Source organism: Scardinius erythrophthalmus, assembly GCF_964197995.2.
Source record: "Scardinius erythrophthalmus genome assembly, chromosome: 2".
Taxonomy (NCBI): Eukaryota; Metazoa; Chordata; class Actinopteri; order Cypriniformes; family Leuciscidae; genus Scardinius; species Scardinius erythrophthalmus.
Window position 1 is genome coordinate 56,192,672 of NC_138222.1, and position 20,725 is coordinate 56,213,396.

Sequence of the window (20,725 nt, forward strand, 5' to 3'; positions counted from 1 at the left end):
GACTACGATTGCTATGTTTAGCATAGCATATAGTTAGGATTGGCGGTGTGGTTCTGTTCTGGGCGCATCCACGCAGACTAGCATGGATAAGAGCAGGGAGAGCAGCAATAAACCCCTTAGGGTAAACAGAACAGAACCAACATGAATATCTTGCAGATATCATTAATTCATTTTAATGTACAACATAATTTGAGAATTTAGGCTGATTCAAAGGGGAATCCAAATGCCAAATCCTGAGTGGACAAGAGGAAATGGGGATGGAGGAGGGTAATGAGCTCCTGAGAAACACGTTTGCTGCTGAGAATACTGAAGGAGCTTATATATGAATACAGTGATATTGGAGTCGTATTCCTATAGGTAGATGTGGAGAGTCAGCTGATGCGAGCTTGACTAACGTGACCTGCCAAAACTGACGCTACGCTTAATAATTACATATTCCAAACACATCTACTGGTAAAGAAAGTCCTACTTGAACTCTTTCTCGCTCTTGCCGCGGAGGTCTCGCACGAGCCATTGGCAGGTGAAGGCGTCCTGAGCGGGCATCCCCCATCGCATGACGGCATTCAGGAAGGCTTTTCTCTGACGCGTGTTAAAGCCCAATACCTGACCAACACACACAGACACACGATCAAGCAGAAGACAGCAGATTCAACATTTATGTAAATTGTTTTAATCTAAACAGACCTTAAATGAAAAACAGACATGAATTTATTGCCATCATGAAACATTACTGGGCAATTCTCAAAACTGGAAAAAATTTAGCCCAGTTATCTCCAGCTGTGTGTCAGTCAATTTAATTATGAGAGGCACACATCCAGAGACGCTGTATATACTGGCCAGATAGATAAGCAAACACTGGGAAAATACACTATTATCCACATTAAACTGTGACCAATGGGCTTATGTTGATTTTACACTAAGCTCAAGGATTTCTTTATATGGCAATTTGCAATAGTTGGGCCAAAACAAACGAGCAAATAAAGAAAAACTAGACAAAAACAAATAAGCGGTACCTCAATGTTGCCACCCACTCTGGCCAACAGGGGTGGAAGTGGTTTATCCTTTTCGTTTCTGAGCTGCCTGCGTGACTGTCTGCGACCTGGACGGGGTGGGGGGGGGGGGGAGAGGAGAGTCAGCCAAGACATCAGTTCAACATGTCCATCTCACTGAGCCAGCATCAGGAAACAGGGTTACAGCACAGGAAGGATACATTATCCTGAACAGCTGCAATACATAAACTGTGAATATGCCTCCAGAAGAATAGCAAAACCTGACAAAACCACAAGACGTCCCAATACAGCACCAAAAGGGACACAAATGGACAAAAAAAATTAATTAAAGTCTAAAAGGTGCCAAAAGATGTGTAGGGGTGGGGTGTAGTAGTTATAACTAGATTTGTACATTTGTGAGTGGAGCTTGTATGTGCAAACTCACTGCCATTAAGCTAGGGTGTTTCTAAGGCTATGTTAACACTGTCAGTCAGTATAGCCGATTGGAATCTGATTTAAAATTCTTGACTGTCGAAATTGTGTATTGCAACTGTTCAGATCCGATTTGTGTGTCCATGCCGCTCTTTGTGTTTTCTGGAATTTCTGAGTTGGATTCTATGGCAATGGCGTTGCATTCGTAGACATACGCCAAAAACTACAACTGCAACATGGAGGGGTTTGCAATACTGATGTTGTCTTGTTTACAACATGACAATGTGTAGCCTCCGCGCTGGACTACCGCATCTTCAGAACCAGCTACAGAACCGTACTCCAGACCATCCTTTTTAAGTGACTGAGTATACGGTTTGTGGGTGCGCACCCGAGTACGGAAAACAGCGTTCACATCATCCAAACAAATCAAACTCTGACGTAAATCGAACCCAGGAGCGCAGCAAAAGTCCTAGTGTGAAAGCACCCTAAGGTGTTCTGAGTGGTTGTTTGTACGTCATAGGGTGTTCTGGGTGCTTGCTGGGGTGTTTAGAATGGTTGCTAGATGGTTACTTACTGGCGCTGGTTAAAAAAAAACACACGCAAGAGACTAGGATATCAAGTCTATTGGATTTTTTGGCCCCCTTTTATAGTGGACCTGTTACTAGGGGTTGCACAGTCTAGTTGAGTTTAATGCTCTGCCATGACACTTTAAGCTTGACGTTGACTAGTTGCTGATCATGGCCTATAGAGGGCGCAACAGGATAATACATCTTTGAAGTCCACTTTTACTCTCCGTTTCCAACAGTTAAAACGACAAATAACTGCATACTCTGAGAGCTCTCCACAAGATATGTTTGATTATACCATCTAGATGCTCAAAACTGATCAGGTGAATGCACGTTTTAAACAGCTTATTGTACACATAAGTTAATTGCACCCCTAAACTAATGAGTGCTGCATTGTAACGCACTCACACAGACAGTAGCTTCGCACATCGCGTGCAGATCAGATCACACAGAATCATTCGCATAAATGTATTGTCAACATTTCTAATTGACAAATTCTGTGAATTATCAATAAAATAGCTTAGAAACTGAAAAGTTCTTGCATATATTTCTTAGACCTAGTCCACACGGGTATATGAGTTTTTCCTTGTTTGTTTTAAAAAAAGTGACCAGCGTAGTATTGCATTCTGACGCCTCTGTTCTGCAATCTAATGGAAGAACTGTCCATGTCTCTGTATACATGTTATAAGCCCTGTTAGCACAGTTATTAGCAGAAATATTTTGACTATGTCCACCATTGCACAGACCGGCCTCATTTAAACTAAGGAGATAGCGGCGCATAATCTGACGTCAAACAAAGGAGATAACAGCTTGCACTCTGACGTCAAAAGTCAAAATCTCCGGTTTCACCGGCTACACGACAACACTGTAACTGGAGTTTCAGAAAATCTTCACCCTGGCAGGAGTTTTCAAAAAGGTTCAGTTTAAGTGACGTGATAGTGTGGGCAGCGCTGTGTCATATTGCCATAGCTGTGCACAAGGCAACCTGCGTTCAGTCTCAGCTCGAGCTTCAGGCTTATTTGTTCATTAATGACGTAATCAGCTTTCATCGCATACATTTTTTACAAATCTGAAGTCGTTTAACCCCGTTACATGTTCACTAGTTTTGAGTTTCTTGATTTTTGGTATTTGGATTGTTATTTTGAAGTGTTTTTCTGTTTCCATTGTTCCCTGTGAGAAAAATCACATTTTTGTCAAAGACTACATGTAGATCGGATTCAGAACGATGATCAAAACATAGATGGAGTAGATCGAGTCCATCAACAATGTGGGAATGAGGGAATAAGAGTGTGTCAGTGCGGTTCTCACCCTCAGGTCTCTCATCAAAGTCCTCATCCTCCTCCTCTGAGCCCACAGAGTATTCTGATTGGTTATCTGAAATGTCAGCATGCCACTCTGCAACAGCATATAGAAAAGAGCCCGTCAGTAATGAACACTAAATTCAAACCATAGTACCAGAGTGTGTGTGCCGCAGTGGTCAAACAATTTCCATGCACCGGAATCCTCAAATAAAGTCCAACCAAAATCTAATATATTAGCTTTGCAATTCTCTCCAACAGTGGAAAAAAGACAGATGTGATTATTTCAGATTTGGCTCTTTTTTGACAAACTGTTCTGTATCTCCACTTATCTAACCATCCACACACATTCTATTCAAATTCCACTGTCAACAAGAATGATTTAGCCCAACAGGAAAACAAAGGCCTGCTTAAACAAAAAATTAAAACATACTAAAGTCAATGAGTGAAGCACAAGACTCTTTCGAATTTTAAAAAAGGTCAGAGGATCGTCCTCTGTGCATTTGTAATATATTCTGCAGAGGGTATGCCGCAACATTACAACCTTGCAAGTCAGGATGCTTGGATACACAAAGGAAAGTATGTGTACTTACAGTGTATCCTAGTTATCACTGTAATTATGCAGCCGTAAGCACCACTGCGAAACCATAAATTCTATATTGTTCCTTTCTGGAGAAAACCTTCTGTTATTTGTCTTTTTCCAGACTATTTTGTTTGTCTCTTTCTGACACATAAATGAAAAGCTGCCACACTTCTGCATCCCCTGGGTGTTGTGGATGTAGCTGTTTTTGAGTCAACTGCATGTGGCTGTTCTAACCTGACCAAAGCAGCAGTGTGTGGGATATGCTTTTTCTTTCCCACTCAATCAAAACTAAAGTAGTAAACCACATGCCGAGAATGAAACTGCTACAAGATGTAATTTTGGAGATTTAAAAGAGATAATATGCTGCATTTATATGACAAGCATAAACATGGTTTTTCGTAATAAAAGGCAAGAAGAATGGGCTAATTAGAATACAGTGGGGTCCAAAAGTCTGAGACCACACTGAAAATCTGGGATTCAAAATCCACTTTAAACCATGACGGACATAAAATATTAGAAATATTTCAGAATTTCTGGGTTACTAATCAAATGATCATGTTATCTTGTGTTCGGATGTTGGTGTTTGAGAACGCAATCATGCGAGACGCTTCTGGGAGGGAATTCAACTAAATCGTTCTGATGAAAGACTTTGGCTGAAGCATTTCAGAATGATCAAACCAATATTTGAGATGCTGTGCGATTAAATTGGTCCACTGATTAGTCCAGTTATCCAATCACATCCACGGTTGAGGCAAAGTCACGGAAGTTTTTTGTTGTGCATCAAAGGATTTTATTTATGTGGTAAATGTGTTTCCATCATATATTAAAGGAATGTATTCTTATCAGATGAAAAGTACATCCACCTCAATAATACGTTTTTTATTTGCATTTTTAGAATTTATGTGCATCTTGGCGTTCCCATCCAGTGGTTTTGATGCGATATCCCAAAATGTGCATAAAAATAGGTTGATGGAAAAATGGTTACTGAAGTAAAATGCGACATACCAAACACTAAGACATTATTGAAATTCAATCTGTAGGAAGTGATGGATTGTACCTTGGTCCTCCTGAGCTGCATCATTGTAGTTGACCTGTTTGCGGACTCTCTTTCCTTTGCCAAGATTGCGGGCCAGATCTTCCTGCTGCTGTTCGTAGTGATGCCTCAAGAGTTTCTCCCAGTAATCAGGATCCACGTTCTCTTCCTGCTTAATGATCTCTCTCTCGATCTCTTCTATCTGGAGACACAATTCAAGTGAGATCTCCTTAATATTTTCTTTAGTTGTTTATTTGAATTATTGTATTTGTTTCTCATGGAGACCAATAAGATTTAATGGAGAGCAAACAGAGACCAAGGACCAGATTTACTAAAAGCTTTTGGCTTTAAAAAACTATTGTCAGGATTTACTAAAGACACGCAGTGAAAAATTAGTGCTTAAAAGGCGTGGACAGGGTTATTTTTGTGGCTGACCTTATTGCATATGCATTTGTAGGAGTTTCTCTTTAAGACGCAAAATTTATGGAAAGAGAATATTTAAATCAATCACTTAAGGTTTGTGCTCGTCAATTTACTGGTATTTGCGTCATTATTTAATACCCAAAAAAAAGCATGTCTTAAACCAGATGCTAATTTGTGCTGCTCTTGGTAGATAGCGTTGGTCATTATGGAAATTATCTGCTGTATCTGTGTTTTTTAATTTACACATCGTCAGTAGATCACGCGCAGAACTTTACACTCCCATCTGCGCTTTTTTTACGCTCTCACGCTAATTCGCTTAGTAAATCTGGCCCCAAGACTCCTGCTTTTCACATGTTTCTTTTGAAAAAAAGAGCCCAATAATCTCCAATATCCACTAGAGTTGTAAAAGAGATCTCAACACACTCTTATTGGCCAAATCTGCAATCAAATGTCATAGATATCAAAAGAACTCAAACATTTCTCATTAAATTCGTGCAAGAATTTAATCAGCGATATGCTATCCACAATACTTTTATAGCTGTATACTCTTACCTTATGTCAAAAACTGTCTCATTTACATCTAATCTTAGGCCATATGTCCACCAAAGCTCTGTTCTGCTGAAAAGGCCTAGCTGTGGGCGCTTGAGAGCACTTCGGCAGCGCTGCACTTTTCAGTTGAGACGCTTTGCTTGCTATGACGCGAACAAAGTTGAACATTTTTCAACTCTCAGCGACCGGTAAAAAAAGAAATAGACGCTCAGTGCCTAAAAACACGCCGTCCCCATTGAAAACAATTGGAAAAATATGCTAGCCTCTGGAAAAAACGCTTTGGTGGAAACTAAAACTACCATTAAACTACCATTCAAAATTTGTGGTCAGTAAGAGTTTCTCATAATATACATTGCACATAACCTAATTTCTCAAAGAGTCTGAAACAGTTCATTCGAAGATTCAGTCTCTCTAAACCCCTCCTTTCCGAGTGCCTGCTCTGATTGGTCAGACGGTCCAGTCTGTTGCGATTGGTCGACCACTTACAGCATGTGTTGGAAACAAAACACCAATCTGAATTTCAGCTCCGGATCTTCCTCAGCGTTTGATACACAGTGATACGAATGACACCGTTGGTTTTTTAAGTATCAATTCCAGCAAGAGACCCCATTCTTTTGAAGTGCATCAAGCTCTTCCAGTCTCAGCTACAACTACAGTGTTTGAGGGTCAGAGTAGACGTTGTTCGTGGGCAGCCAATGAAGACCTTAGACTGGCATTATGCAAATGTGTCACATTGTTACGTAGGTTTGTAACAGGAAGAGAGACTGGAATTACTGACGACTCGTTTCAGCAGTTCAGAATCGATTCCTTCTTTTAGGAGACTAACTTTATTTGTCGTGCACTTTGATCTTTAAAACTTTGCAGATCTTTTACATTCACAAACAGCGATATTACACACTGCATGAAAGGTAATATTTGAAAAAGCATACTAGAGGCACTTTAACTCTTTGATACTGCTCAAAAAGGTCTCCCACCTTGTCATCTTCTCTGACATTGTACTGGGCCACCTTGAAGGAGCTCAGATACTCGTTCATGTTCTGCATGTCAGAGTCATCTGTGGCGTCCTGGCTGCGGTCTAGCAGACGCTCGATGGCGTCGTTGTCGTAGTGAATTACACTGCCATCATCATCCTTATTGTCCCCTGCTGAAAAAAGAAACACACAGGTGAACATTCAGTATAACAAAGTGTTTTTTAGTCATTCAGAGCGGAGATGTTGGGCACAATCATGAGTTACAGAGCAGTTTTGAGTACAGAGTGAGTTTTTTCATAAAATTAATTTGTTGATTTGTAGGTTCATTAAATTCTGCACATCAACTGATTTATCTTATCAATCCCACCCTCAATCTCATCCTTGAAAAGCTCCTCAGTGCCAAACTTGAGGATGTCGTCCAGCTCTTGCTTAGACATAGATCCGGCTTTTGAGCCCAGACCGGGCCGCACCACCAAGTGTGTGAGCATCATCTTCCTTTTGGCCACCTGAGTGATTCGTTCCTCGACCGAAGCCCGGGTCACAAACCGGTAAATCATCACTTTATTGGCCTGACCAATGCGGTGAGCTCGACTGAAGGCCTGAGAAAAAGAGTTCATATTCGAGACGACTTAGAAAACTGCTACATTAAGCTTAATAAAATATGTTTAGCTTTGAAACCAGATGCTATTATGAGTTTCCCTGTCCACTAGATGGAACACTACATGACAAAGAAAATAGCAGAACAAAACCATCAAGTGTGACACAAGTAAAGTGAATATCTGATTTACCTGAATGTCATTGTGGGGATTCCAGTCAGAGTCAAAGATGACGACTGTGTCCGCAGTGGCCAAGTTGATGCCCAGACCACCCGCACGTGTAGAGAGAAGAAAACAGAACTGACACGCTCCAGGAGCTGTGAGACAGACAGAGAGAGATTTGATGCAGATATTTGAAGTTACACTATGTACACAAAATTAACAAAATTTAAATAATGAGCCAAAAAATCATCAATACTTCTGCCAAAACGTCTTACCCTGATTCACTATGGTAAGCCTATGATAAGTGTTTATATTTTAGACCTGTCGGGATGGTTTTCAGGGGATATTGCGTACATGCGTCCCTCGACCGTGCGTGTCTCGTCATGTCCGTAAATAGAGAGAAGTTTCTCCGGCTACTTTGGTGTGTGTCTGGTGTGGGAGTGGCAGAGGCTAGTTTCACAACGAGTGAGAAAGGTTGACATGGAGAAGCTAAATCTCAAACCTCTGGGAATAAACCCGTTTAAACAAACACCGAACAGAGGAGAGTCAGCTGGCAAAAAGAGAACGAGAGAGAGCTCGTAATAAAACAAGAATCAACATTGACTTGTCTTTTCGGAGATGGCGAGAACTGAGGGATTTGAAATGTTGTAAAAGCGACACGGAGATGATGGTGTTTTTATCACTCAACAGGGGAGTAAAGTATTTTATTGAACAGATAAATTGCCATATGCAGCGCTCTAACAGAGTTCATTGTAATGCATTATCTATTGTGAAGGGGCATTTCATTATGGTTGTTGCAAAACAATGTTTTTCCGCAAAATGCATGCAGTTTTGTTTTTAACTTCTAGAAGGCCAAAACGTATATAGTGTACCTCAGGGGTTCCCAATTCTAGTCCTCTCGCCTCCCCACTCTTCACAGTTTGTATTGCTGCATCCCAATTCGCATACTACCTGTCCTAAATAGTATTCGAAATTAGAATTAAATTGTCCCAAATCGTAATATGTTGAAATGAGTATTCTAAAGATAGCCGGATGGTGTATTTTTTCCGGTTACAATCCGAAGTGCAGAACCATGCAGACTCTAACGACTAATATTGAGCGTTGGACGTTGATTCGATTAGAACTACAAACACGAATAAAAAGTGTTAAAAAACGACTTACTATGGTATGTGCAACGGTTAAGTAGAGAGGATTAGATAAAGGGGTTTGAGTGCTTAATTATCAGTAAAATATAATGTTTTCCACATTATATTTCATATGCAACAGCATTGTGAACTTTTGTAAAGATAAGTTTGGTCATGTACTTTTAAATGCATCATTATGCAAACTGAAAACACATGAGGAGAGTTATCAGCAGGACAGACCCATGACTGGAAGATCAACGTGCTGCTACATTTCTCTCTGAAACGGTAGGAAGTTCAATTTAATTTAATGTGGAGGATTTTAACTGTGACAAGATGATTGACAGGGCAGTTTAACGGTGACGGGATGTGTCCCAAACAAGTTAAGAAGAGGATCAAAAGGGGTGTGTTTGGATTTAAAAAAATTCCCAAAACGTGATGTAGAAATATTCATAGCGTGATAAGATTTTTGCCATACATTTTGGCCACCCAAAAAGTCATCATAACAAATATCACAAACCTCAATAAAACACATTCAATCAACCTCAACACCACAAAATACCAAAATAAATTCTCCCATCAACACAATTCAAAATATAATCATAGCACCACTGTTGTTCAAATGTTTATATATCTTTCGATACTCTGGAACATTCAAATTCAACAACGCTTCCAGACTTCACAAACGCTTTAATCAGAGGACTATGTCTGTTCTCAAGTGATTTTGTCCTATTGTTTTGCTTACCCAACAATAAAATAAAATAAATCAACTGCCATTTTAAGATAAGACATTCAGTATTTTCATAAACTTTTCTCCACATCTGAAAAACAACTGACTCAATAGCTCAAAGAATGGATTGAGTCTTACAAACAGAGAAAAATAGTCTCTCTAAATTCACCAAACACACATTTATCATCAACATTTGGACTGGGAAGAGAGGAGAGAGAGAGGGGGGGGGAGTAAAGATGACTTCGCATTGACATTTTAATAGCTATTAAAACCAAACCAAACCTCTGGCTCAGTGTTTCTCAAACATTTCAGACCACCTTTGTTCAAGACCATCCACGTACCTAGTGACACATTTTTTTCAGCATTGAGCAAATCTCTTGAGCACAAGCTTAAGAACTGTCTGTGAATGACAGACGCATTTCGATTAATAGTAATGCTCCTGTAGTCCATACAAATCATAATACGCTGCATGAGACTCGCATGTACCTTGACTGGCACTTTACAGATCACATCGTTTGGAAAGGATTTTTATCTTACTTTTTTAAACAAATAAATACCAAAGCTATTTAAAATTTTGAGGCAATGTAGCTAATCTCTTACACTTTTTCCCATCTTTCTAGAAGCGCTCACAACAGCTCTGTCAAACAAGTTTCATTATTGATATCATGTGCAAATATAAGTGCTGAATCCAAGTTTTTTTGAGTTCAAAGTAGACTTGATGCAATCTAGCATTAGAAGGCACTCACATATTCTGAGGGCCAACAGAATAATATCTCACACGTTTCTAGGGTTGTCAACTGTCCCGAATTAGCCGGGACTTCCCGTATTTTGTGTCTAATTTATTTGTCCCGTACGGGACCTCCCTTGTCCCGATTAAATAGACTGCTACGCTGATCTAACCACTGACTGATACAACAGCAACACGACACTTGAGAATGATCACGACACCGCATCATCCAATCACAGCCCACACTCACGCGCATCAGACCATATGAATAACAAACTCTAAATTGAGAATTAATTATTCTTTTGGGACAAATTAATGTTTGATTTGCGAACAGAATCCTGCTTTCTGGTCGCTCCCGGTTTGATCCGGACTCACGCGAACGGCAAATCCCTTTCACTGTCCGGCCGGGTTTTGATTTCGGCAAATCAGTTTTGGTGAATTCAAACAACGTGATTATTGTTGATGAGTCCAACATCCAGCCACGCAAGAAAACATGAAAAGTATGCTATTACTTTCTTTAATTTCTTTAAAATAGTGTATAATGTTACAAAAGCTTTCTATTTCAGATAAATGCTATTATTTTGAACTATGGTTTGTTTGTAGGCCTAATGTGACTTTTTTGTGTGACCTTGAAATTTGTTTTAATTAGAATTCAATTGTACATAAATAGGTTAAGCAAAACAAATGTGTTTATATCTGAGAAAATGTCAAACACATACGAACCTGAAATGACATATACTGTGTGATACAGTAGCTACAAATATTTTGAGTGTCCCTTATTTTCCTGTAAAGAACCACGATTGTCCCGCATTTTTCTTTTCTGAAGTTGGCAACCTTACACGTTTCTTAATCACCTCAGCTTTTGCTGCTCTCTCTTTAGTGCATGTACTATATCTGTTAAAAGTACGGCACAGCTTGACGACATTCACACAGGGTTTCTGCGGGTTTTATGAAGGTAAGACTTTTTAAAGACCCTTTTAAGACCAAGTAAAGAAAATGTAAGGAATAAACTGAAGGAATTAGATATTTGTATTGTAAAACAGAATATATATATATATATATATATATATATATTTATATATATTGCAATGCATGTAACACATCATGCCATGACTTTATGAATTTAATATGTACTGCACTGATTTAAGACCTTTTTAAGGCCTTAAAATTTAAGACCCGCAGAAACCCTGTTACAGACAAAATAATATTAACTTCATATATTTATATTCTTATTTTATGTTATTGTAATTTAGTTTCATCACCTGAAAGCACCACAGGATGACTGCTGAAGCTAATTCTCTAGCTGTATCCAAGACACACTACAGAAATATTCTTCTCAACATATATATATGGTGAACTGCTGTTACCGTTGAATCTGTCGATGGCTTCCTGTCGGAGAGCTCCAGTAATGCCTCCATCAATTCGCTCATATTTATAGCCCTCATAATCCAAGAAATCCTCCAGCAAATCCAGCATCTTGGTCATCTAAGGAGGAAACAGAGTTTTGTAAGTATGATCCAGTCAAAATTTGCAAAACCATCCGTGGGCTCCATATTAGACGTCAATAATTAGAAACACAAAGCTGTATACAATTTGAATAGAAATAAAACATGGTAAATGCAATTTTAAAAACAATATATTTTGTAATATTTATAGGTATTTTACATCTCTAGAGTTTCCGCTGTGTACCACCTGGGGGCACTAAACATACCACAATTTGATAGTCCATGCAAATACAGCAGCTTCCTATGTGGCATGTGTAATGCCTGGTACACATTGTACAATTTTGGGCTGTCAGATGAAAGATGACCAATCGTGGTGATTTCTGCAGTCGTGGCCCCTAAACGGTGATCCTATGCCGTAGAGTGAGAGAGGTTCAAAGACGGCTGTTGTCAAGGTCTTGCGACCAAAGATAGCCTGCAATAATTTTCTGACAGTGTCAGAACTGTAAAATGATCATCTCAACGTCTACTGACCAGCCAATAAAAATGCAACATGGAATGATCAACATGACATGACGCTAAAACTCAAAACTACTCCCTCAAGCTCCATTTGCAAAATTTGCATGTCTAGTTGGCCTGTTTTCCCTAGACATGACCACGTCCATATTCTACTCTTTCGCTTCCTCCTCTTTTTTCAGCGCACATAAAAACCACAATGGCCAAAATGCCATTCATCTTGCTCTGTTTGTCCACCACTAGCGTGTACTGATGATGACGTTTTATTCTTCTATACTAACTTGCATCTTAGCCTACGATTCAATAGGTGTCATCATCATCACACAGTCTACATACATGTCGTACCCAAGTTTATTAGATCCATGTCGTACAGTTTGATCTGTAATGATCTTATAGCATTGCCCAAATCACACATCATCTGGCATAAAGAACAGGCAGTGTGAATGTGTATTTATAACATGTGCGTTTGTACCTGAGAGAACACCAGCACTCGATGGCCTTGTTCTTTCAGTTTTCTGAGCATTTTCTGCAGCAGCGTGAGTTTCCCAGAGGCCTTTGTGAGACCAACACCTTCATACGCTCCACTTGGTGTTTTGGGAGCTTCCTGCAACACACAAACACAACAAAACAGCCTATGAGACATATATGCTCAACAAAAAACCCTGACAAACAGTAAACACAACATTTTAACAGCATTTTAACCAATTTTTTCTGACAGCAGGTGGCAGTATTTCACACTACACAAGTTAGGATAGGTCCAAAAGAGCCAAAAACCCATCCAAATGTTCCAAATTCAAAGGTTTTCGCGTAGCTGTCAGAAATACAGTGTGTGTTCTTACGGCAGAAGCGACGGGGAAGAGGTAGGGGTGGTTGCAGCACTTTTTTAGGTCCATCATAATGTTGAGCAGAGACACCTGGTTCCCTCCTCCCTTAGAATTCAGCGCCTCAAAGTTACGCGTCAGAATGAACTTGTAGTATTTTCTGTTCACACACAGAAACATATGATTGTACTCCTATATATCGACTATTTCTCTTTTTGATTTGAATGTTTTAGGCTGGCATGCATAATAAGAAACATGTTTATTTAAACAAATGAACTGGTTTCATTACTTTAGCTGATTATCTTGAGATGTATGAATAAATTCAGCATGCAAAATGCATATTGATGTTGTGGGTCTCACTTCTGCATGGGGCTGAGCTCCACTCGGACGATCAGCTCAGTTTTGGCTGGCATGTTCTTGAACACGTCAGCTTTGAGTCTCCGGAGCATGTGTGGGCCGAGCAGGTCGTGCAGTTTCTTGATCTGGTCCTCTTTAGAGATGTCCGCAAATTCCTCTAGAAAACCCTCTAGATTGCTGAGGGACAGAAACAAAGTGAGAGTGAAATAATGTAGAGTTGTGTTGATACAGTGTGTACATACAGTGGACCCCAAAAAATATCTGGACACTTCAGATAAACTAAAAAAGTATATCATTGCATTAGATACATTACATGTTTTACTGTCCAAATACTTTGTTGGGCCACTTTTATAGTCTAGAGTGGATAAGTGCGCTTTTATGTGTTTTGTGGTACTTGAAGCGGTTGGGCGTCAGGAAGTTGAGCAGGTGGAAAAGTTCTTCCAGGTTATTCTGGAGTGGCGTTCCCGTTAGCAGCAGCTTGTGGTCTATCTTGTAGTCATTCAGTCTCCTGAAGAACTAACACACCACAACAAAAGACTTCAGTTAATAAAACACACACACAAATATATACTTCTCTCAACTGGAAACATACAAGGTGCATCACTAATAATTTAGTATGAAACCAAGATAAGCACAACTTGCCAATGACAAAACATTTTACATCTCTGTGCAAAAGTGTACAAATAGGAGTAGAATTAGTATGAATTTGTTTTTCGTAATGCATTTTTTGCATGTGCATATAATCCTCAATGTATATATACTAGCATTCAAAAGCTGTTTTTTTAAAAAGTAATTAATACTGTTATTTAGTAAGGACTCTTGATCAAAATGATCAAGATTTTCACATTGTTACAAAAACGTCCTATTTAACGTCCTAATCCAATTTAAAGTTGCACTGTTTATACATTTCATTCATTTTTTAATTAAGTTACTTGCGCACACACAATGATTAGTAAAAAATGATTTAAAAATACAAAAAAAAGCACTCCAAAATAACATTTCTGACATCCATATATTTGTCCCCTCTATGATTTTTTTAACTTAGATAATGGCTTGCTGAATGAAAATGCGTAATGGCATTATTATGACCGTATATAAAGGCGCTGGTTTATTTCTGCCATCCTCAATCTGCTGTGTTGCAAAGAATCCAAAAAAGTAATTTCCTTTCCTGTATTAAATTAGAAAATTAAATCTTCCAAACTCTCTCTCTCTTTCCATCACAAACACACACACAAACCAAATAAATCCTGGACAGAAAACGGGAAAAACCCATGAAGTGAGTATACCTTGGACTGGTTGTTTTTGAGACGGTGGGCTTCATCCACTACAAGACAGGCCCAGTCAATGGACTTGAGAACGTTCTGGTCTATAGTCACAAGCTCATAGGACGTCAGCAACACATGGAACTTAATGGGCGCTTCTCTCTGGTGGTGTAAAAAATGGTTACAGTAAAAGTCATTTATTGTATGTTTCTTCTTACACAACCAAATTACATCCTTTCTCTCGTCTCTCATACTATGGCTACTCTCCTTTAACCATTTAACTTCTCTTCCTTTTCCTCCTCACACTGTCCATCTTTGCATTTCACTTTTCCAATCACCAACCATTGCGTTCTTTTACAGTGCTCATCTCCTCACCCGTAATTTGAAGGCTTTCTTTCCTCGATTCATCGCTGTGTCGTCGAAAGTGAACTCGTTCTCGCGGATGATGGCCCTGCTGTCCTTGTCTCCGGTGTAGGTGACAACGTAGAAGTCTGGAGCCCACATCTCAAACTCCCTCTCCCAGTTAATGATTGTGGAGAGCGGTGCGCTCACCAGGAATGGCCCTTTAGTGTGACCCTAATAAACAGAAATAAACCCAGAGATAAGGAAGAACAGACAGAGAGAAACAGGATGGGAGAGAGAAAACATAGCGTGAAATTTACTCGTCATTTAACATATACTTTTGTAACCTGAGCTGCACAGACCTCTTTAAACAGCGAGTAGAGGAAGACAATGGTTTGGATTGTCTTGCCCAAGCCCATTTCATCAGCCAGGATGGTGTCGGTGCCCTGAGCCCAGGAGAAGCGCAGCCAGTTCAGCCCCTCCATCTGGTAGAGGTGCAGAGTTCCTCCTGTCTCTGTCACAAAGTCTGGCTGCTCTTCATACTTGATTGTGGGCTGAAAGAAGAGAGACGGGCAGAGAAGTGGTGAGAAAAGACAGAAAGAAGGGTGGTCCTACATGACCCAAAAGCTTTAATGCACTGAGGACTGTTGTTGCTGACCTGAAAGGTGAGTTTTTTGCTAATTTTAACATCCTGATTATGTGTGCTTTGTGAGTATTTGCAGCCTGTTTCTGAATTTGGTCGCACTGTGAGTATTTGCAGCACATTTCTGTATTTGGTTGTGTTGTGAGTATTTGCAGTGTGTTTCTGTATTTGGTTGCATTGTGACTATTTGCAGCACATTCTGTATTTGGTTGCATTGTGAGTATTTGCAGTGTGTTTCTGTATTTGGTTGCGTTGTGAGTATTTGCAGCACATTTCTGTATTTGGTTGCATTGTGAGTATTTGCGGTGCGTTTCTGTATTTGGTTGCGTTGTGAGTATTTGCAGCACATTTCTGTATTTGGTTGCATTGTGAGTATTTGCAGTGTGTTTCTGTATTTGGTTGCATTGTGACTATTTGCAGCACATTCTGTATTTGGTTGCATTGTGAGTATTTGCAGTGTGTTTCTGTATTTGGTTGTGTTGTGAGTATTTGCAGCACATTTCTGTATTTGGTTGCATTGTGAGTATTTGCGGTGCGTTTCTGTATTTGGTTGCGTTGTGAGTATTTGCAGCACATTTCTGTATTTGGTTGCGTTGTGAGTATTTGCAGCACATTTCTGTATTTGGTTGTGTTGTGAGTATTTGCGGTGTGTTTCTGTATTTGGCTGCATTGTGAGTATTTGCAGCACATTTCTGTATTTGGTTGCGTTGTGAGTATTTGCAGTGTGTTTCTGTATTTGGTTGAATTGTGAGTATTTGCATTTGGTTGCGTTGTCCATCTCTAAAAGAAATAGGGAAACATCATTCTGACTAGGCTGGGCTTGTTTGATTTTGGCAAAAATGTTACTTTTTTGTATAAAAAATATTAGAACCACTGATATAAAAGGCACTAACATCATTAACAGGCGTGCTTGGAGCTTCATCATTCTCCTCTCTCCTCCTCATCCTCCTTGGCTTCTCTGGGTCTTCCTTCATCACTTCCTCCCTATAAGAAAAAATAGAACACTGCTTAATCCATCATTCAAAATATCATAATTGCTGGAAAAAATATACTAAAACATTTATTTAAAAGAGGTTACAATGCAGATGTAGGACATTAAAGGCAAACAAGTCAATCTTAATAGCGAATAAGGATCATTCACATTCTACTAAAATTCTCATTTTGTGTTCCACTGAAGAAAAAAATACAATAAAAATATAATAAATATAATAAAACAATGTGAGGACGATTAAAGGGGTTAAAGATATCTGTGTTGCCAATGTGTGAACAGCTTGTAATGAAACTTAAAAAACGACCTTCCTCAACTTCTTAGGTTGTCTATGAAAGCCTGTAGACTGATTTTTATGTAATGGACTTGCCGGGAAAATCAAAAGGATGTGACGTTTACGCTTCCGAGAGCCTCTCTTCCGTTCAATGACACATGAAGCGAATGATTATTCAATGTTCAGGATAATGCAGAAAGAGCCATTCTGTACTGTAATGTCAAGGTGTAATGCAAAGAAAAGGAATTAATTCAAACTATAGTCTCACATAGCCAGATCTATATAGTCTATAGTCTCAAAAATACTTGTCTCGTGTATGTTACGTGTGCACAAGTGAATATACCGGGGCCTTGAATCACATTTAATCTCTTGTACGTTACGTGTGCACGAGTGTGAGCACGAGAAATAAGTTGCTGGCTGCAGTTCATTTAACGGCCACCGGTGTCGGTTTCTGAAATCTACATATAGCCCCTTTAAATAACAGAATTTGAATTTCTGGGTGAACTATCCTATGAAAAATCAAACCCTTGTGACAGTTTGCTCAAACATCGATGTATGACTGCACCTGTGTCTCCAGTACGCCGTTTTGTGCCCACTAAACTCAGGGATGTCCAGCTCATCTCTCTCCCAGGTGCACTGGTCATAGGTCAGATCTCTCCATTTAACCAGGTAGTGGTAGTTGCTCTTTTTATCCAAGCTGTGCACACACAAATACACACACACTTTAATCTTCTGACAGTACAAAGTATTAGTATATATATACAGTATAATATAGTAGTTTAACACAAAAAATCACACACCTATGATTGATTATCCTGTGAACCATCATCCATTCTGGCTTGATGCCATATCGATAGTACTTCTCCTCCAGAATGGCATATTGAGGGTCTTTGGCCCTCCGCTTTTCACTCTTGCCAGAATCCTCCTCTCCCCCAGAGCCATAGTCCAGACTGGGCGGCTCGTCCATATCCGTTTTCCTCTGGTAGTTGCGGAACATCACAGAGTGGAAGATCTCGAGCTGAGGACGGACAGATGGATAAGATAAAAATCTACACATCGCATAACAGTTATGTCTGTCTCACACATCTGTCTCACTCTCGCACCTGTAGCTCTGTGATCCAGGTGCAGTGCCAGTAGGACTGTCCCGTTAGCTTCACAAAGAACTCTCTCTCTGGGCGACCCTTCATGGGCGGAGGGGGCGGGGCATCAGGGGGTGCGTCTGGGGGTGGAGGGACAGGAACTGGGGGTGGGGGATCACCCCATCGCCAGTGCAGAATTTTTTGCACTCGCCCTTTGATTGGTGGACACTGAAAAACAGACGACAGAAGTTAACAGCCGATTGTGTTACAAATTTCTGATAGACTGACCATTGATGAATTTCTGATGTATTAAATATAAATTAAAATCAAAAGCTAGTCTTCTTTCCCTAAGTATAAGTTAAACTCAATAACCTAATAAATGACTTTATCCACAACCCAAACCAACCACAATAATCAATATCTAAAAACTCAACTGACTTATCTAATCTAAATTCAACCCAATTCAACTCAGCTAAACCCATCTCAGTTAACACACCTGTGTTTATCCCAAGTTTTTATATATACTGTATATATTATTTTATTGTACGTATTAAGAATACATAAAACGCTAGAGTTATATACTGATGCAATTTATTCCCGTGTCAAAGCTGAATTTTCAGTATCATTACTTTAGCCTTCACTGTCACATGATCCTTCAGAAATCATTTTAATATGCTGAAGTTATTATCTAATATGCTCAAGAAACATTATTATTATTATTATCAATCATCTTTTTGCTGAATATTTCTGTGGAAACTAATACATTTTTAATCAGGATTCTTCGATGAAAAGAAAGTTCATAAGAACAGCATTTGTTTGAAATAGTAACCATGTAAGACTTTGCATACTTGCTGAATAAAAGCATATACATTTTTTTTTTTACTGACCTCATACATATTTCACACATATATTAACAAAATTACAGCTTGAAAATGACAAAAAATATTCTGTTCACGAGAGATATTTACCTTGAATTTCTTTCTTTTCTTCACACATCACATGTCTCATATTTCATCTCAAGCATGCTCTTCACTGACACTGTTGTCTCCATGGTAAGCAAGTATAATAACTTTTGGAAAAAACTTTATTAGGAGTCACCACAACAAAATAGTTTGTTGTGGTGTCTCCACAACTACGGGACATCCCATAGCAAGTCATTTTTCCACATTAAACAATGAAATGGTTTATGCTTCAACTACCACAGTTTTAGTTCGTAGTTTAAGGTTTAATGTTTGGGTCAGAGAAAAAAACTGCGTAAAAGCAAAAAAAAAAAAGACATTTGAAAATCAGCATATATCAGTTATTGTAAAAAGTTTTCAAGACACTTTCAATACAACAAAAAGAAGTCAGTATTAAGCCATTGGAGATAAAATTGCCAGTCGTTGAAGAACCACGTGTGTAGTGGCAGAGCATTACTCACAGTGCAGCGTGGACAGAGCCACTCTCCGTTGGGGATCTCGGGCAGTGGGGGGTTCAGGCAGTGAATGTGATAGGATGACGGGCAGGAGTCACAGCACAGCAGCTCTCCTCCATCTTTACACACGCGACAGAACTCTATGTGATCATCCTCCTCTTCCTCTCCACCCAGCCCTGCCTCCACATCCCGGACATCGTCACACTCCTCTTCAAAGTCCTCAAAGTCTTCTTCCTTTGCTTCCCACTGGATCCCTTCTTTCTCCTGAACGATACAGACTTTAATTACAACCCTAGTGAAAACCTACACCAAAATGTATTTATGTATACTACAAATACATTAACATATTTACTGACATGTCGCTTGAGAATTACTGATATAAAGATTATAATTAAACTTTCCTTGGAGCACTTCTTTATTGCACAACAGTAAGCCTAAAATGTGTTTTAAAGGGGTCATCGGATGCAAAATTCACTTTTATATGGTGTTTGCATATAAATGTGTCTTTGCAGTGTGTGGACACAACCACCATACAATGAAAAAAATCCATTCACTCCTTTTTTTTTTTTTAATCCTCAAAAAGTCTTAACACTCTCTATAATCAAGCTGTTTGGATTTTCTGAGCAATATGATTGCTATGAATATATTGCTCATGCTCCGCTCAGCCATTCGACAGCCCCCATGGAAGAGAGGGGTGGGGTGAGCAGTTGCTCATTATCATTTAAAGAGACATGCACCGAAACAGGTCGCTGTGAACAGAGCTGTTTTTGACGAGGTGAAACGGGTGTTGCTTTACACAACCATTGAGGAATTTTAACCAAAGTAAATTACAAACTTTACACAAAGACCCTTAAGAATCATAGCAACTTGTGGAAAATGGGCATCCGATGACCCCTTTAATATCAATATAAGTAAGGATAGTATGATCTCTGTATAATATCAGTCTTTAAATGCAAGATATTTAAAGTATACTTGCAATAGTTCCACTTTAGCACAATCAAATAAACTTAAGTATTTCTTTAGTTGGACCTCAGCACTACTTCTGGATAAAGTGCATTTAGTACAAAATTAGTTTCAATTTAGCAGACTTTTAGTATACAAATTTAGGATACCAAAAGTACAATTGCAGGGTATTTATATATAAGTGCATAAATATGTAAATGCATTTGTAATATACTTTTTAGCATATTTATTTTTCACTAGGGAATAAATCTAGAAAAGCTCAATGTGAAGATCCTACAGAGAGGAATAACAAACTGAAAACATCCTGTTTGATCTCATAATGTAGTGTATATGATGAAGGTTTGTTGATGATCTGCTCTTATAAAATTTGGGGAATATATCAGACGATGTCTGGCTTCACTGAGTCCTTCAGTTTCAAATGGACCTGTGATTCTGTAGGTTTGG

General features: G+C 39.1%; 2 protein-coding genes across 2 annotated transcripts in view; both read right to left on the minus strand.

Moving 5' to 3' along the window:
* The window catches only part of chd3 (chromodomain helicase DNA binding protein 3), a gene marked incomplete at its 5' end in the record, with an annotated part of 47,028 nt that extends 27,352 nt beyond the window's left edge, over positions 1–19,676 (minus strand). Inside the window, 21 exons of the mRNA XM_081390202.1 lie at positions 470–603; positions 1,014–1,099; positions 3,296–3,382; positions 4,926–5,103; positions 6,848–7,017; positions 7,212–7,443; positions 7,633–7,757; positions 11,548–11,665; positions 12,611–12,742; positions 12,978–13,119; positions 13,320–13,493; positions 13,711–13,832; positions 14,603–14,740; positions 14,954–15,154; positions 15,283–15,474; positions 16,457–16,547; positions 17,391–17,522; positions 17,626–17,843; positions 17,929–18,132; positions 19,325–19,582; positions 19,671–19,676. Of these exons, the coding sequence (XP_081246328.1) occupies positions 470–603; positions 1,014–1,099; positions 3,296–3,382; positions 4,926–5,103; positions 6,848–7,017; positions 7,212–7,443; positions 7,633–7,757; positions 11,548–11,665; positions 12,611–12,742; positions 12,978–13,119; positions 13,320–13,493; positions 13,711–13,832; positions 14,603–14,740; positions 14,954–15,154; positions 15,283–15,474; positions 16,457–16,547; positions 17,391–17,522; positions 17,626–17,843; positions 17,929–18,132; positions 19,325–19,582; positions 19,671–19,676 (3,140 nt within the window). The remainder of the gene's footprint in view (positions 1–469; positions 604–1,013; positions 1,100–3,295; positions 3,383–4,925; positions 5,104–6,847; positions 7,018–7,211; positions 7,444–7,632; positions 7,758–11,547; positions 11,666–12,610; positions 12,743–12,977; positions 13,120–13,319; positions 13,494–13,710; positions 13,833–14,602; positions 14,741–14,953; positions 15,155–15,282; positions 15,475–16,456; positions 16,548–17,390; positions 17,523–17,625; positions 17,844–17,928; positions 18,133–19,324; positions 19,583–19,670) is intronic.
* Positions 19,677–20,530: 854 nt separating this feature from the next.
* dnajc3b (DnaJ (Hsp40) homolog, subfamily C, member 3b) overlaps positions 20,531–20,725 on the minus strand; it is a gene marked incomplete at its 3' end in the record, with an annotated part of 10,454 nt that continues 10,259 nt past the window's right edge. The window contains exon 13 of the mRNA XM_081390215.1: positions 20,531–20,554. Coding sequence (XP_081246341.1) covers positions 20,531–20,554 — 24 coding nt within the window. The remainder of the gene's footprint in view (positions 20,555–20,725) is intronic.